We start from the raw sequence: 19,131 nt of genomic DNA on the forward strand, positions 1-19,131 counted from the left end.
ACAGGACATTTGTGTGAACTGCGAGAGGCACAGTTCACATTCGAATAAAATTTGGAAGGATTGCATATATGATATGATCACTCTTCTCCTTAAAACCAGCTTTTTTTTTAAATGACAGGTTATGTCCCCACTGCTGAAAGAGGCTACTGGTAACATGATATTTTTAAACCAGGATGAATTCATGAGATTCTGGTCTTGTATGCCTTGAGATTTTATCTGAGTTCTTTTCCTGTTAAGTAATAATACCAAAAAACCTGCTTTTATTTTGACCATTTAATTCTGAAATTATGGTCTGCCTGATAATTTCTTGGTGTTTCTAGTGGAAGGTTGGTGTTTATAAAGCGTGTCAATATTTCTGAGAGGTTTGACTCATTTATGGTGGTGGTGTTCTAACTTTGTAATATACTTTTAAATAATCTCTTTTTCTCCTCTCTACTCTGCCTATCCAGAGTGCTAATTATCCCCTGGTTATATTTCTGAAGAATCATGTTTCCAGACTTCTGTTTTCAGCTTTGTAACCATAGCAGCAAACTGGTTTTTATGGAATTTAACAAGGGAAGTTGCCCTAGAAATTCTGAAGTGGAATATTGAGACTCTACCTGTTTAGTATTTTTTCTTTTAATTCCTCAAATACAGTTTTACTGTGGGTAGGGTTTTTTTAGTTACAACCATTAAGCCATAAGCAAGTGTTCCCAGGGAGGCTCTTACACAAGGGAAAGTGAGGAGATTCTATGTCCCATGTCATCTTTTCAAGGAAATTGTTCATTTTTCACAGAGATACTAAGTTTTGTTTTAAAGTAACTTCTTATCCTGTAATCCAGATGGCATCTTCACTAAGCACTGGACTAATCTCCTGCATGAATCACAAACTGAACTGACTTCATGTCAGCTTTTCCACATTCTTTATTTATTAGCATTTATAAAAAAAATTGTGACAATGATTTGAAGGCCCAAAATCCTCCAGCTGAGCACTAAAGTTTGTCAAAATACAGGCAGCTACAATCTAAGAGCCCGTCTGACTTGGAAGAGGTTAGCAGGTCTGCACTGAAAGATGCCAGGCACTGTCAACTCTCATTAAAGTGTAGGTTGAGCAGTATCATGAGAAATTTATCTCAATCCTGTTTTTTTCACTTGATCAGCTCTGCACAGAGATGGCACAAGATGCCAATAAATGCACTGTTTTTCAAATCAGCAAAACTAGTCATGCATTGCTCAAACTAAACCCTAAAGAGTAAGCAGGAACCTGAAGGACTTTGCATGTATCGGCCTTTGCATTTGCTGGCTTGGTTAACATGAACAAAGGTTTTCAATTTCTGTTTATATTAAACAAAGCATTACAGGATAAAGCATCACCCCTTATTCCTCTGCATGAATGGAGTCAAAAGAAAACAAGCAATGCTGTGCACATATATTTCATTTTAAGATGTACTCAGGAATTTAGTTACTGTTTATAGAGAGTCATTTACGAGACACACACAGTTTTACACGTCTCTGCAGATCACATAAATAGGTGACACTGGTTAATTGATGATGATGTGCCACCATCATGGTGAAACAAACATATAGAGGAACATAGTGGAAACAGGTATCTTTTGGCAGTATGGATAAATGCAGTTTTTCCACATGAAACTGTCCAAGAAAACATCAATAAGGCTATGCGTCTAATTAATGTATCCCAAAACCAGACTGAAGTTGGAAATCTACCAAGGAGCAACAAATGCATCTGTTCTCATTGACTGGAGACTGCAGAAATGAACTGATTGTTACACACATCCCTTTCTGTTATCTTTGTGTTACTTCTTCCAAACAGCATTCCTGCTCCCCACAGTCTCATCCTTTAAGAGGAACATGGGTCACAAACTGATTCTTTTTTTCCTAAACCAAGCGAGATTTAGAACCTAGCATTAGGAACAAAGACAAAGAGATGTAACTAGAGAAATGCAGATAATTAAGTTTAACTTTTTTTAAAGAGTACCTCCAGCACTGACTGCCATAATCTGGTGAATACCATATGCCAGGTCAGCAGAAAGAACACTCAGAGGAGAATACACAAACAAGGGATCTATCAGCTGGATATGATGCCTATCAGCTGGAAAATGTTTTAGCTAAAAATATTCACGAGTTGTCTGACAAGACACATCCCCGTCAAGCTGTCAATTCTTAAGCAAAAGAAATTACATTAGCAGAATTTCAGTAGCCACCTGACAGCAGTCTCTAGCTGAAGAGGAGTTTATGTATCTTATTTTCACTTTTCATTTATACACTAGTAGGCCAAATTTCAAAATTCTCTCCTAGCCACAGTACTACATACAGATTGTGCTTCTCCCACCAGGGTTATTCTTTCTAACTCCTAACCCTACAGAGAGAGAAATGACTAAATCTTCATTTTAATAGCTTCTGTCTCAAGCTTTGCTTTGTAAAGACTGTTTCAGCAGTCTTTAGTGGTAATATAAAACATTTTTATGATTAACAGCCATTTTATAACTCAGGTAATTGGCCACAAATCAGGGGAATGTCATAATGTAGGAAGAAAAAACCACTCCCATCTCTATCACAGTTCAGGCTGGATTTTTGGAGTGTATATTAGTTGAGTGGCTTATGGGTCTTCATTACTTAAACTAATGTACTTCCTGTAGTGCAGACAGAAAAATTTTAAGCTAGTGATTAGTTCTGTCTACCAGATCTTTATAGAGTGCCCATTAGCCATCCTGCACTTCCAGCTGAGACTCTGAAAGGGTGGCTTTATAAGGATTCTAAGAAAATATCTTTCTATTAGTTTGACATTGAATGCTCAATTTCTCTTGTGGGAAAATCAAGACGTCCAGAAAGAATTAGTTCATAATACTAATAACACATGTTCTATGTTATTCACAATACTAATAGTATCACGACTTTGGTGCAAAAGCAGAGGGGGGAATAGAAGTCGTTGCATTTTCTCCTTACACATCTGCATTCTGGGCACAATGTTAACTGATCTCCATGGGTCTAGCTGTGGAGCATGGACATGTTTTATTAGATGTAAAAAGGCATACTGATCAAATTCAGAATGTTTGTCTTTAAGAAGCACTTTAAGATGTAACAGTGAGCATTTATAAGGAAAGCTCCATCTCATTACCCTTCAGTTTGGGGCAAAAACATAGACAAAGATCTAGTATGTGCCTTTGAAGCATTGCTGCCTGCCTGCATTAAGTTTGCTTTATGAATCTTTAGACTGCCTGGACATTTTCTTCTGAATTACGAAACTGTTATCAGCTTAAATTTTCACTGGTACAATGGGAAAATAACTTTTTTCAAAATTCTCTGCAATAATGGTTGTAATATATCTTGTATCAGGGTTAAATTGAACAGTTGTGCGGACACGGAATTCACGCCCATCCTTGCAGAGACCCCATTTTAATTTGTCCTTGAAAACAGGGCACTGTGCTTTACTCCACTGCACCTGCCTGGGGGGCACAGAGAGCTGTGGACTCCACTCTGAGGTGCTGAGTGTGCTCGCTGGAGCGCTGTGGCAGGGAGAGGCTGCCTCACACAGCCATTTTAGCGTCTCTCATACACCAGCCATGGCAAGTTGCAGCAGTTTGCATTCCAGAAAGCATCACTACTTTTCTTCCACTTCAGCCATGCTACTGGAATTGCACACTGGCCTCTTCCAATAGTCTTGTGATTTTCTATAACATATTTCTGGGAATGTGTTCCACCAGCCCTAAATCTGTACTGAATCTGGAAGCAGAGAGTTGCAATAAAGAAGACCCTAAATGTATGCCCAAGATTTACTAGTAACTCAGACACATTTCTTTCCCTCAGTTCAGCTACAAGAAAATAATAATGTTTTTCACTTTCAAACAGTGTATGACAATGAAATGCAATTAATGATCTTATGAAACATTATGCTTCATGACCTTGTTAAACATTGTGTTTACTTGTTAACGAGTTCTGCAGTTGGAAATCACAGAGCTGCCAAAACTAAATTAAAGTGCAATAATAGCCAAAAGATGACTAAGGTGTATGGATCAGCTCCTTTATGCTGTATGTTCTTAATGTATCTCCCACGAGGCAAAAGAGAATTTTGTACGCAAAAACATGGAAGACAGGGCTCTATTATGAAAATCTATCCTGATTTTAATAGGAAGCAAGTTTCTTATTAGTTTCTTAATTTAACTAAGCTAGCAGGATGGGGAAAATGAATACATCATCTCTGTGACAAGTTTAAAACTCAGCCTTGAATATTTACGGTTTGCAATTTTTCTTGCCCTTACTCTTGCCTTTATTGTAGTTAGCAAGACAAGACCTAAATTCCCTCCTCCTCAGCCCTCTGGTCCAGGAAAAGGAGAGAGGGGACAGGAATTTCTGTACAATCTTGGTCACAAAACAGGAGAGTCTTCTTCAATAATACACTGTCCAGTTTCAAATCAGGTAATGAATTCTAATTTTTTCCTATACTGATTCTTCATACCAGAAGCACAGCAGTCTCACAAGACATTTTTGCTCTGTTTAGTGGGTCTGAATGCCATATAATGTACATACCTTTAACATCACTTTCTAACATCTTGGCTTCATTAAGGACCCTGAAGCTTTTCTTAAGAGAGCTCTTGGCACCATCCTTCAGTGATCCTTGAGGACCAGATGTCTGTAGACAGAGAAAAACAAAGTGTCCAAAAGGAAAGTGTGAGGTCATAAAAGACATGTATTCATGATCTAAGTGAACAGTCATCTGCATTTTACGTGCACAGCATGTAGGCTCTCAGTTACATCCCATTGACAAAATATTAGTCTAAAAGAACTAAAAAAAAATTCTAAAATTTTCTAAAAAATATTTTTTTAATGGAATGTCAGATCCCCTTTGGAATATGAGAGATTACTTCAATAAAGAGAGACAATGATTACAGTATTAAAGAAACAGATTTGGCTCTAAGAGCAGAACTGTCCAAAACCAACAAACAATACATATTTCAACTTAAATACATATTTATCCTTCCAGCCATGGACAGAACACCACGAAATACAGTATTTCTCTCTAACTGCAGCTACAGAAACTTTAGAGGCCAGACTGGATCTGTTGACTCTAATAATGACAACTGAGATTCATTTGTGGTTAAATTAAAGAATTATAATTGCTAGGTGAGTAAAGAAATAAGAAATTGAGTTTTAAAAGAAGGGCAAACTGCAGTTAATCTGAAAGAATTTTATTGCTAAGTAACCATCCTTCATCCTATCATGCTACTTAAAGATCTTTCTCCTGAAAAACATCCATTTCTACCTTCAGTGCAGAGACTGATCAATAGATGGAATGATTTTTCTAAATTAGATTAGTGTTTTCAGTCAGTAGGAAATGCTTCAGGTTCTGAACCACTTACTGTTCAGTTTGTAAGACTGAACTCAGGTCACACATCATACTGAATACATTTCTTTGAGAATACTCCTGACAGCCAGACAACATTCTATATTAGTCATGGGTCATAGCCTTGTAACTGGTATGTAATTAAGAAGCAGCTACTTTTCATTTTCCAGGGCAGATACATATACTCAAAAATTAACTGTGTGTCAATTAAATGACACAATTATTTTTGCTATTCATTATTTTTATAATGAACAAGCCCAGAAGTGACATTTTACATATTGCTGAAGCTCTGATGGTTTTCAACAACACTGTAAAAATCATGCAGTGAACTTGCTGTTTCTCTTTCTTTTAAAAATCTTAAAGAATGCTTTGGATACTTTCAAAATTCAGAACCAAGATTTTTGTTATGGGATATCTCATGGTATATATGTTGCCATGTCACAGGGCAACATATATACCATGAGATATCCCATAACAAAGAATTCCTTTGTTATTAAAGAATTCCTTGTATTTAGATGGGATGTAAATATAAGCTTTTATGTGACTTTAAGAACTAGGCACACATCACTGCCATTTTCCAAGCTCATCTGAAATATGAAGCTGTGTACACATTTTCCTTTCAACAACAAAAACATACACATTTAAAAGATGAAAAATATTAGTTTCTTACAGATTTTTTCTACCATATAATAACAAGCAGCACTGGTTAACAGAAAAATATAAAAAAGAAAACAGGAAAAAAATTAAAAAACTACCCAATGAAGCAAAAGACTGCTCCTGAGGGAAGAATGTTTGGCCAGATTTTGTGACAGATGCACCTGTCAAATCAGACATACTTTTAAATTTCTTTTCCTACTAGAAACAGAACACAGGGTGCGATTACTCTGTGACCACAGACTTCAAAAATAATAATTGTTGTTGTTGTTGTTATTGTTCTTCTTATTGTTATATAACTAGGCATGGCTGACTGGCTGTTGAAGCAGCTTATGGTCAATGAAATGAAGTTGGAAGGCCAGATTTACAATGCAATACCAAGAAATTCATCAAATCAGAGACAGTAACTGGGCAAGTGCTGACAATTAGTCTGAAACAGGTTTCAGCATAAAGTTAATACTAGAAGAGCCCTTTCAGAGAGAAATAAACTTGTACTTATTAAAAACTTTATTTTATATTTTTTAAAAAAATCTTGGAAATGAGGATTAATTAAGGTATCTGATAGAAAATGTACTTTTTTACTAGTTTTTCATGTGGTCCATGAGATGTCAAGTTACAAAGGAGTCAGTAATTAAATCCCAAACATTTTATGACTTTGTGCAAGGTGAGTCTGTACGCTTGTGGCAAGTCTGGGTCACAGTGAACCACTTTATAATTTTTATAATTTGGTAGGATTTACCAAATTATATTACAGCCAACAGACTTTGACATTGTTTTCTAAATCAGGAAAAATTCTGTTAAAAAAAAAAAAGAAAAAGGATTAAAAAAAAAAGGAAAAAAGGGATTGTGATTCAAAATAAATTGAAAATTGCAGGGACTCTAGAATTTAATTTGTTCTAATTTTGTCTCTTCCAAAATGTCCATAATCTGCAGATAGTACCCTGTTCCTTTCTTCATGGCCCCTACTCTCCCCATGCAAACCCTGTGCAGTTTGAATCTCTGGTTCATCTTCTAGAAGAAGTGGGACCTTGTTATGTACCCAAACAGCTCTGTCTGAGTCACAGCTTAGAGGCATAAATGCACTGGGGCAGTGTTGAGGATCACGTGAATTTACACAGGTACAAGGTTTCATAGGCCTCAGTGCTAATTCAAATCAGTCAAAAAAAGTTCTGCCTTGTTCTTAAATCTTTTTCTTTTCACATACATTTACATTGTGAAGTTTCCTCCTATGCGAGAGATAGGGCTACTCTCATTTCTACTAGTCCTGAAGATGGATACCAAAAATGATTTGCACCTCAGGGCATCCTCCCAAGGATGTCTAGGCAGCTTTATGTTAGGAAATCTAGACACCCAACAGAACTGCTGAGGCACCACCCACAAAGAAAGTCAAAATCAAAGAAGAAAGCAGGACCCTAAACACTCAGTGTGTCTCCTGTGCTTCCTACAGTCCCCAGCCTGTAAGTCCTTTCTAAAAAGCCTAAAAATAATTTGCTTTTTAATATATAGTGTACAACTGCCATCCTGATCTATGAGATAAGACCAGAATATGCTAACCTGACTCCTATCAGTTACTACCTAAGTAAGGGAATGCTGAAACTGCCTGATTGCTAAAGATTTCTCATTTCTGATGAATTTATTTTGCTTTCAAAGGGGAGAGCAAATCCATCACAAAAACCTCAGGAGGAATTTTTCTGTCATATTTTAAATACATTTTTTCCAGTCATTTATCAGGCTTCCTGTAATCTCGATGGATTTTGAGCATCTTTTCATTCATGCTTTAGCAACATTAGATTAATTTGAAAATTAAGTCATTTTCCCATTACAAACCAAAAACCAAAAAACCCTTGAGATATCACTAAGGTTCTTGTAAATAATTTGATCCAGTGATGTAGAGGATAGAACCTAAACCCAAAACCTGTCCCTATCATCTCTGATTCATACACCAGCTCGTTGCTGTTGGGAAACCTTCATCCCCCTGCCCCAACATTATTCCTGGTGAATAGGAAAGGTGAGGATCAGGGATGCAAAGTGAGCTACAGCACTTTTCTCCATCATCTGTTCACAGCTGGAACTCTGAGTCTTTTATAGAAGACAGGCATCCACAGCAGCTCTCATACAGAAGAGAACATAGATCCATCTTTCAAAAGGAGGGGAAAGACATGATCTCCATCATGTCACAGGGTCCCCAGAGCAACTTCTCAGAAAGTTGGCATCACACTTTCTAGGGGCTTATGCCACCTTCTAGGAGACTTTTTGAGCCATTGTGCTCCAGACAGCCCTGACTGAGGGTCCATTCCTGGTATTGTGCTGAAGCTCAGCTAAAAGCTCCTTGGGACCTCCAGAAAGTGGGACCCTGATTTACCTGCTTGCCAGTTAAACTCTTCACTGAGGCTTAGCAGCCATTCAACAGCCTTTAAATACAAACAAGGAAATAGAATAAAGAAGTGATGACTGTAGTTCACAACTGACATATTTTTAAAATCTGGCTCAAAACCCTCAAATGATCATTTAAAAAATAACAGCTAAGTCTATTGCTCTGCAGCAATTTGACGGGCAAACCACCAATTACCTCTGTATCAAGTCAATTACATTTAAAAGGCATCGGCTGCCTCAATTTTCTTCCTCATCAACTAGATCCCCATTTCACATACACTGCTCATAAAAAAACCAAGTTCCTTGTAATGAATACATGCAAAGGAGATGCTGAAACACACTTTTGTCACCATCCTGTAATTGCTAGCTTTGTTTCTTTATTGCTCTATGTGTCTTTCCCCCCTCTTTTCAATCCCTGAAACAGCTGCCTGTCTCACTCATTCCAAGTTGTCAAAAGAGACGAAGAAGTCACATATTAAATCTTAACAAGAAGGAAAGAACAAAAAGGTCCAGGCCCTTATTTACTTCTGTGGTGTAATTAGGCATTCTGGCAAAACAAAGAACTATTTACAGAGAACTAGCACATACTAATGTGTGAGGTGATGTTTTTTCATCAAGAGAGAAATACAGTAGCTAGTGTTATTTGAAAAAACATTGAAAATGTAAACAGCCTACAAATATTAAAATTTTTGTGCAGTGGCTAGTTCACTTTATCCCTCTGACGAATACAGACCTTCACAGCACGTGATTGATTTTGCTATTCTCACAATCCATTTGACTGAAGTAGTTCTCTGTAAGCTACCTTTATTCATGTACAAGTGCTGTAACTACAAGTTGTTTCTGCTCATCTACATGTTTCCATATCAAATATAAGTTCTGGCACTCATATTACACTGTCACTGCCTCATATTTCTGTATGCATGTGAAGTACATGTCTGTTGGTCTCGACTGACTCCCACCAATTAGCTACTAACTCCTTTGATATCTGACCTAAAAGACAATTTTGGCTATGCTCAGAATGTTTTCTACTCACAGTATATACATCAAAGAGCCAAGAGCCTCATTGTGACCCAGGGTGGAGAGCTGAATTTACCTTACAATCCTATTTTGAAAAGTTCTCTTCATTTTCTCTGGAAATTTACATGTGCTACCTCCTAGTGAGAATAAGATTTCTCTGCAAAAACTAGTAGAGGTCACAAAGTGAATACAATTTCCACTCCCCTCCTACAATTCTCCATTTCTAGAATTCGGGCCAGCAGAATTCAGTTCTGGCATGCAGTTCATCTGATGTGCAGAGAAGTGCCTCCAAACATTTTCAGGGAACTAAGCTGAAGAGTTAATAAAGGTATGGAGTTCTTCATATTAAATGAATGTATTACCCACATCTAAACAAGCACTATTGGATATCAAATGGCTCCTGACTCAAAGCTGTTGGCTTGAGCCATACACAGGGAACAAAAGGTGGAAGATAGAAGGAGGAAGGATAGTAAATAAAATGGGGAACAAAATTAAGGATCACAAGTTAGGAAGAAATGGAGACTGTCTGAAGGTACACGTAGCTGTGACAGAGGCGTAGCTTTCTGATCACAAGAACAAGAATGTTTGATGTCAAAAGTCTTTACATAAAGTTTTAAGATGGCAAAACATGGATCTGAGATCAGATGTAGCACATTCCATAAAAAATCTGAACCTTCTTCTCAATTTACTCATTTTCCTTACCTCTTGCATAGCTTCATTTGCAAGAGCTTTGGCTTCCTTGGCAACTCTTTCAGCTTCGTCTGTGGAATCCTTGATGTTAGTATAAGCATTGAAAGCACGTGTGGCATTGAAAGACAGGTTTTTTGCTTCAGTAAGGATTCTGTTGGGATGAGGAAAGTAAACACTCCATTAAACCTGCTGCCAGAGCTCAACAGAACTGAGTATCCTACATTTTGAAACCCAACAGCCTGTATTTCTAAGGCTATTTCTAAGGTGTTTAGAGAGCAATGCTACATTTGAGAGTTCAGGAGATCTGGCACCATGTGTTTAATTCATATTTCATCTGGGCAGAAAGACATAAAGAACAATGTTTGCTAAAAGAGGAAGTTCTGTGAGATAAAAAGAGATCAGACACTGAGGAAAGCAAGTAACATATTCATCATGTGGGTTTTCAGGCTATGAGCTGAGCCAGGCAACTTGAGGAAACTTGCACTGTATGAACATGAAGGATCATCACAGACATGTTTTAAAGTAGAATCTCTGAAAAATTAATTTCTTGGTCTGGCTGCCAAACACAGAATTGCTAGTTTTGAAGGAGATCTCACAGTCTAAACCAAATCCTAAATGTTAATTTTGCTGACCAAAATGGAAAACATAGGCAGTAATGCTTCATATTGAATGTGATGTTCAATTTACATGAAATATTCTATTCTGATAGCTATAAATACATTAAATACAGTTAGTATTTGCCGGTGCAGAGACAGCATTCAGCTAGCCTCCTTCCTAGGGGAATTTCTAGTCAGCAGGCTGGGGAATTAACTTTTCTTGCACTCTCTCTGTATGATATATTAAAACATTTTCTGCAAAGAATTGCTGCACCTACAGAATGAACTTGAAGACAACTATCTCTCTCAGTAGCCATTATGACCAATGCCTATGTTGATTTTACTGAATAAAGTGTAATTGGACTAAAATCCCCACTTGAACTGGATAAGAATGGATCTGGACTTGGATTTTTGTCTCTCTGAGAAACTCTCTAGCCATGCAGGTCTATGGCAATATGAGAGAGACAGAGATTACTCCTGTTGGACCTGTTCCAGCTTGTATAAACTAGTCATTGAGACAGTGTGTGTGTAAGAAAGGAAAATTCATCCCAGTAATTTATCTGTTCTCTGGAGAACTGTGACAGCTGGGCTCTGATCCTTGCATCTATTACTCACTGATTTCTACAAAATGCCACAGAAAAGACAAAGTGGACAGAAGATATAGTCCCTGGATTCAACATGTAGCTAATAGAGGGAGAGAGATTCCCTTTAAGTTACTGCAGAAACTGCATGACTGAGCTGCCTTTGCATCATCCTTGGAAAAGTGAATCTCTTTCTTCAACAATGGCTGGAAGCTCACCAGGCTACTCTAAGTTTCTGTGATGCTCTATTAGACAAATGTGGAGCCCAGAATAGCTACCTAGCAAGTACCTCAAGAACTGCTTGGAAACATGGCTCAAATCCTTTCTGGTTAGGAAAAACCTAAACTGAATTTGCCAAATACCAATGGTGCTTACTCATGAGAAGGCAATTAGCCACAGGGGAGAAGCCCATACTAATGCTTCCTTGTACGCAGCAGAAATAACATTTTTTTCCTATGTTAAATTCATGAATGGTTCCATGTTCTAACACTCAAGAGAACATCCTCATTGTCAATCAATATATTATTAGAATCCTTAGAGGGTGACTGGAGAGACAGGGCTCTCCTTCTATTTCTTCTGTAAGAAGAAACAGTAATCTACACCAAATTTAGAATTGTCTGAATGACACTCAAGTGCTGGTTGAGAGGATAGATACACTTTTTAATTCCTCAAACTGACAGAGACTGTATATGCCTATAAAGTATAACTATTTATTGTCAGTGCATGAAATAAACATCTTTATCCTGATTACGCAGCACCATGGCATTTCTTTGTCCTTTGAAGATATGTATCTATCTGATCACATTAGAAATTTTAACTTTGAACAATCTGCCTTTAGACATAATTTTTAATGTCCTTGATTCTGCGGAGTTTACTGTCTTGTTTGAGAAACTGAGGTTGATATCTGGATCAGATATAGGTATGCATGGGGCTGTTATAACATCTTTAACACTAGCCTAAGCTCCTTAAGGCCAAGCTGCCACCTACATTAGGACAGAAGCACATACAAACACCCATAAAAAGGTCTCTTTTGAATAGTTAAAAAGTTATATCTCAAAGCACGTCTTGCCAACATTTGACTAGGAAGCAAAATCTTTTTTGTCCACATTTTTTCTCTTTCTTAGTTCCTTCACGACAACCTTCCATATATTCAGATATTTATGTGTGGTTGGGTGTGACACTAAAGTCACTCATTTTCAAATTCTTTTTTTATCCAGGAAACCACAGCTATCATTATTTTACTCACACCTTAAAACATGTATTACACTGGGTATCTAGAGTAGTGTAACTACACTGCAAATGAAGCCAGTAATTTTGCAAGTATCAGAGCTAATTTCCTGTCTTTTCCTCAAAATTACAGATGCTGGTAAGAAAAAAACATGTTAAGCATCTGCTCACAAGTCTTTGGGATATTCAAGTCTTCACATAGTATCTAAAAGATAGAAGCAGCAAAAAAGTAGCATATTCTTGATGTTTAAAAAAATAATACTTTTTTTGATGCAGTGCTTTTATAAAGTAATGAAACTCTGAAGCTGATGCTGGGGACAGCTCCAAGAGGCAGAATATCCAAGGTCTGCTTCTGGGTATTACTATTGCAAATTACACTTACTATTTACGGCTTGCTTTCTTAAGTGCATAGAATGCAATAAAAAGACACCCCTCTCTTTTCCCCCCAAAATTCCCAAAAAACCAACAAAACCTTGCTTTATATTCTTTCCATGAAGCTATTTTCATGATGAGTTATATAGTATCACTCTTCTGAAAGAGCAGTCATATATGGTCATATAAACGAAGGGCACTGTAGTTCTTATCTTTAGGAATGAGATAGTGGTACAAAGAAACTGAAGTTTCTGTTCTTGGGTTTAAGCATTTCGGTCCAGGACACCTGCTTTTTTGGGAGAGAGTTTTGAAACTGGTAGAGAAATTACTGTCCATCACTAAGGGGGACTTCTGACAGTAAACAATTTAGCGTCACAGTAATAGTCTCCTACCAAAATGGTCATCTTAAAAAGGAAAATACTACTTGTTTTTAACAAATGCACATGAAAATGTGTAGTGAGCTCTTTAAGAAGAAGTTCTATTTTTTTCACAGCATAGCAGTAAGCATATAATAAGTTAAACTGTGTTATCAGTGCATCTGAGGGCAGTGCTTGCTGTCCATGCAGCCAATAGGAATCACAAGATGTAGGAAACTGCTTACAAGGGATCCATAAATTGACTAACTCAATAGCTGTGTACTTGCACATGCCGCTGGTTATTTGTATACCCTTGATGACAGATGTCAAGGAAGAAGAATGCCCTTCAAGTTCTGTGATGCAATTTTGCAAACGTGCATCATGGTTTTAGCATTACCAGTGAAAGGCTGCCTTACCCATCCAGCACTGCAGATGATTCATTCAGCTGGCCCGCATGGTTCTCAGCTTGCAACACCTTTTCTGGAAGCATCCTGTCACGGATTTCTTGTGATAAGTCATCTATTTTGTCTTTCAGCTGATCAGACATTGGCTGTATCTTATTTGCAACACCTTCTACATACTGCAAATGGCAAAAGAAAAGCCTTTAAATTTCTCATTGCTAGCATTCTGTAGCCTTATCTATATATAAGGGTGTTTCTTCTTTCCTTGTGGGCTATTATCTCAACTTACCCATGCATTACAATTTCAGGGAACTAGTATAGAATGAGTAACAGGAATGGCTGGACTGGTAAGAAGAGAGGAGATAATATTCCAAGAGCTACTTGTCTCTCTTGAGCTTCATAGAAGCTTTTCTTTGACAATTAAGCAATTGTATGGTTTAAAAGCTTACAAACTAATTTGGATTTGTTTCCTAAATGTAGACACTTGCATAGCTATATTAAATTGTTGCAGTGCTACACAGTAATAACTATTAAAGTGGCAGAAGTTTCATGTTTCAGGACCCTTTGAGTGGCTACAATGTCTTTTTGCTCATTAAAGCTTCTCAGTAACAACTACGCTTTTTGAAGACTTGCCATTCCTGTTCCAAAAAGCTGTTTCACTGTGTCTCCTTTTCCATTTCTTCAAAGAGCATTTTTCCATTTATTGTGGTAAGCTGCAATGCTGGAAATATCTTCAGAACTAATGATACTTCAAGGTAATTTTTTTTTTTTAGCTACGACATTGATGTCAAACTCTGTTGATAAAACTTTTAAAGCAGAATTTTCAAAAATATTATGCAAAATGAGAGTTCAATCCTCTCCCTGATCTGTCTAGACTTAAAAATTTGTGGCCACAGGCAACAAATTATTTCTGAAGCTTCCTTCTGATATACACACAATTTTTGTGCAGATAATCTATACCTAGATTACAGAGTTGCAGTGAGACTATGAATGGGTCTGCTGCATCTGTAATTCTTGAGATAAAGTTAGTACCACAATCAGAATACCACATTTATAAATGGCAGAGCCCCTATAACATTATGAGCTAGCTCACATGTAATCCAATGAATCACTTAAAACTCCAAATTATTAACTTTTATACACCAGACTAGCTTTTCTGCTATATAGCAATGGAAAAAAGAATTATCCCAAGAAAAATATTTCAATATCAATAAATACAGTGAAAAATTAGGTGTGACCTTATTTATCTATTTTGCCTCCATAATGATGTTTTGTTGTACTAATTCTCAGGTAAGGATGATAAAATACTCACCTCCACAGCTATGCTGATGTCATTTGCAAGTTTATTGGCTTCATCAAGGACATCATTCCCTTCCTGAAGGGTCTTTTCAACATCTTGTCTGCCATCTTCTACAGCTTGCTTCCTTTTCTATAGGATGAGTTCACACAAAGAAAATGACAACTTGTTTACTAGAACAGTTCAAATGGCAGCACCTCAGTATCAGACTGCATTTTGTCACCATGCCACAACGCCCCTTCTGCAACTCTCTAAGCTCTCACAGCTGAGATGGTGACAAGAACAAAGCACATGTAAGATATCTTTCCTTTATCCTCCTATTCCCAGCTGTGTATTGTCCTCCCACGTGGAAAGGTTTATGTTGCTTTCTAACAGAGGTAATTGGCTGAAGTACTACTGCAAAATGAACCAGAAAGTTACAAATCCTAATTGTTACCCAGATGTGTAAGTTCCTAACTTTTTAAATCACCTCTGACGATGAAGGAAAAATTTATAAAGATATTCTGCTGCTTTCCTACTTCCATCCACTGGTACTTCATCAACTGCTGAATGCAAAATAAAAGGTTTGGAGTAACCTAAAGATTTCTGGTTTTCCAACTTGTAAAACTATTGCATATTGTGTGGTAAGGATGGAATTCTGAATAAAGAATTGGCAATTTCCTGTGCAAGACCCATTGAGTATCCCAGATTAGTTTGATAGGAGGCCATGGCAGCCTTGTGGGCAGGACTGCTGGAAAGGCACTCTGCTACAGTGATACAGAGAATATTTTTAAAACTGAAATAGCAGGTAATTTCTCCAACCTTTATCCATCTAGCTTTGGGAAGAAAATGCACAGAACAGAGATCACCTAAATTCATCCAATCACTGCATTTCCTTAATTCAAACAAGCGCAGAAATCTCTGCTGAGAAAAGAGGTCTCAGAACTCTGACCTCATTCTGTACTTGAGGTGAGAGCTCACCGAGATACAGAGCTGAAACATTTATCTTCATTAGCTTGACTCTGCTCTTTATGTCTTGGTTAAATGCTTGTTAATGTACAGTATAATATGCTCTTTAAGTCTCTGCAATTTAAATTAAATCACAAGCAGACCCCTCTTCTATGAGAGAGATCATTTTTAACAGCTACTAACTACTGAGGATAGAGTTTGATTTATTACTCTGTAATATCCACACACCCCCTTCAGTCTTCTTCCCAGGAGTTGGAGAGGGAGATGAAAGGGTAAGTTTTCTAGAAGCAAATATATGACAGCAAAGAATTTAACAGAACTGCTATTTAAATATTGAGCACATGCTTTGAATTTTACATAACTATTTATACTGGGACGAATTTAATTTCCCACAGAATAATAAATCCAGTGTACCTTCCACAAAGCAGATGGTATTATTTCAATAAAGCAGGGGAGTAATTCTACTTCTAAAAGGCAATGCACTTCCTCATTCCGAGGAACACGTTTCCTTTAAATTACTTTAGATATAGTTAGATTTTTCTCATGCCTTTTTTTGGCTTATATTTTTGTTTCAATATTTAATCACGCAAAGGTTCCATCTTTAATCAGAATCAAAGTAATCAAGGATAAAACTCGTCAGCACTCACCTCCAGCATGGTCATATTTTTTTGGTTGACTTCAGATAAATGGTCGGCCTCCCAAATTTTACTTGCAGCTTCTTTTAGCAGATCTTGAGCATCAGCAACTTTGCTGTGGTAGTCTGCTAGCTTGTCCCGGACCTCATTTTTGAGATCCTCATTTTTCTCACTGGGATCACCAAATAATTTCTTCACCTTGTCCAAAAGATCTTCTGCATTCCTGAAATACATTGTCACCTATGAAGACACTGAGTTCATATTCCCTACACCAAATAATCTGAATAGTCTCAATAGCATGCAAATGAAATAAAAAACCTAAGTCTCAAAGAAAATGAAATGAAATTAAGTCTCAAAGTAATTTTCAAGATGACACATGTTTAATAAAGTGAAAGGACAGCTGTTTCTAAGCCCTTTCTTAAAAGAGGTTTTTAAATTCCGCTAAGGTCCTATTTATGAAGCAGAATATATTCAAATATTATCTGTTGAAGACTAACTTTTTTGTTTTTTTGGTTAATTTCCATTCTTGAGATCTGACTGGCAAACTGAGGTTTTCTGAAACATTTCAACTCGTCTAAAAGATTTCTTCACTCACATTGATGTGACGTGACACAAAGTGATTTCCTACCTCAAACTGAGGAGGATTTGTAGATATACCAAATTTCAAGCTGTCTTGAAGCAGACAACTGCTTTAGACTAGACAGTCAAGAATTATAAATGCTTTCAGGTGAAATAAAAAAAAACAAACCTACATCCTTGGATTTATGACTTCCAGTAGTCAAAACATTTTTGCTTATCTAAAATACACTCTGGAATATTACTAATGGATTTTGCTGACCCCAGTTTTAAGGGACTGGAGTACTGTCATCTGCCTGCCTCAAATCAGTTTCACCCAAGGCAACACCACTGTGTTAATCCAATGATATGTCAAGGGTAGGGGAAAAAAAAAAAAAGAGGCACTTCAGACACTTCCAAAATGATGCTTTAGAGATAAGAAAAGTCCTAAGTAAACAGGAATATGTAGGATAGATAATAGCTAAGGAAGAAATGTATCAGTCTTCTACCTAGGACAGATTAAGTTTTTCTTCCTGTTTCATTATGTCAAAGTGTGGAAAGCAGTAACTGTATTTTCTGAAAAAACTCTGCAATTTGGCCTGCCTGTAGTCAGTTCCATTAGGAATCTTCTAAAAATAAACATATAAATAAATGCACACCAAAAAGATATAGGCAAGGAAGAAAAGATATGCTGACACTGGACATAATTTAGATTAAGGGTCTGAAGTGGAGTCGAGGGAAGTCAAATTATTATCTGAGTTTTGGGATTTTCTGAGATGGATTGGAGTTTTTTTCCCATCAATTCTGCCTTTGGTTCTGATGAAAAAAAATTATTCATAAATTGAATTCACAACTTCTGAGGACAAAATATTTAATCAAAAACTAAATCCCAATATTGATACCCTGTCACAGAAGCGTAGAAAGGAATTCAGGATTTCTCTCATACCTCCTCCATTATTCTTCTATAAAAAGCTCCTGTCTTACACTTGTGGCAAATTTTGACACCCTCATGACACTGCAGTACTGGAGGAACAGTATGAAACAGATGGATTGTTCTTTTATTCCCTTGCCTCATAGCACAGTTCAAACTACTTATCCATCCAGTAGTCTACCTCAAAACTCTTCCTTGGTGCTCCTAAGATAGCACTTTCATATTGATCTGCTGTGCATTTTCCCTCTGCTCTTTCTAATGAAGTACGAGGCAATCTGTTCCATGTAATCCCTTGCTTTAGAATTTTTGTGTGACTGGACTGTGCCACATTTCTTGAAATAATCTCTTGTACACTTAAGCTGTGCTACTTTCACTGGAAACTATCCTAGAAAAAGAATAAAACTATACAAACTGCTTTAAGTTTTAGAAGAAACAATCACAGATCTGGCCTAACACATGCAATGCTGAATGGTCCGGATGCTCAAAATGAGTGCAAGAGAACAAACAAGATAAGAAACTCATGATAAAATGATTAAAACCTATCAACTGCATATGAGAGTCTAAATATGTTAGAATTACCCTACCAGGAGAAGGATTGTAACATCATGAATAGCATGTATAAGGTGATCAATTGTCCAATGTCTCTTCAAAAACAAAACCAGAAATATCAGGAAGCAATGTTAAAACCTAGGAGGCATATCTTCCAACACTGTATGGCTGAGTTATGCAATTCATTCTCCCAGGAAAGTGGATAACAGAAATTCACAGAGGTTCAGAAGCCAAATTAGTGGAAGAAAAAGTCACCCAAAAATAAAACTACTCAGCATACTAAACAGAAAGAAAGAATTCTGGTTCACAGCATCCCTTGATAGCAACTCAGTGGCTTCTGAGAAAACATGAAGGAATGTTATAAAATAGTGAAAGACATCCTTAATAAATATTAAAATCCTGGCACTTCAGAACAGCAACTGGTGTATTTCTCTATACACTCTTTTTAGAGAGAAATTATTGACTAGTATGCCATTTCAGTACATTAAGGCAGTAAGAGCCTGGATTTGAAAAATTTGAAGGAAAATAAGGGAAAAAACTGCATATGAAAGAGAAGCTTTGCCATCTATGAAAACAAGAAAACTTTACTTCATTTTTCTTCTTCATTTAAG

At 36.9% G+C, this 19,131-nt stretch overlaps 1 protein-coding gene across 5 annotated transcripts in view; it reads right to left on the reverse strand.

Moving 5' to 3' along the window:
• Positions 1-19,131, reverse strand: part of LAMA2 (laminin subunit alpha 2) — a 339,355-nt gene that overhangs the window by 50,513 nt on the left and 269,711 nt on the right. For all 5 annotated transcript variants that reach the window (XM_059842130.1, XM_059842129.1, XM_059842128.1 and 2 more), the window contains 5 exons: positions 16,498-16,708; positions 14,918-15,034; positions 13,621-13,784; positions 10,085-10,223; positions 4,525-4,627 (listed from right to left, as the gene is read on the reverse strand). In XM_059842130.1, the coding sequence (XP_059698113.1) occupies positions 4,525-4,627; positions 10,085-10,223; positions 13,621-13,784; positions 14,918-15,034; positions 16,498-16,708 (734 nt within the window). The remainder of the gene's footprint in view (positions 1-4,524; positions 4,628-10,084; positions 10,224-13,620; positions 13,785-14,917; positions 15,035-16,497; positions 16,709-19,131) is intronic.

The sequence above is a fragment of the Haemorhous mexicanus genome, chromosome 3 (assembly GCF_027477595.1).
Source record: "Haemorhous mexicanus isolate bHaeMex1 chromosome 3, bHaeMex1.pri, whole genome shotgun sequence".
NCBI classification, from domain to species: domain Eukaryota; kingdom Metazoa; phylum Chordata; class Aves; order Passeriformes; family Fringillidae; genus Haemorhous; species Haemorhous mexicanus.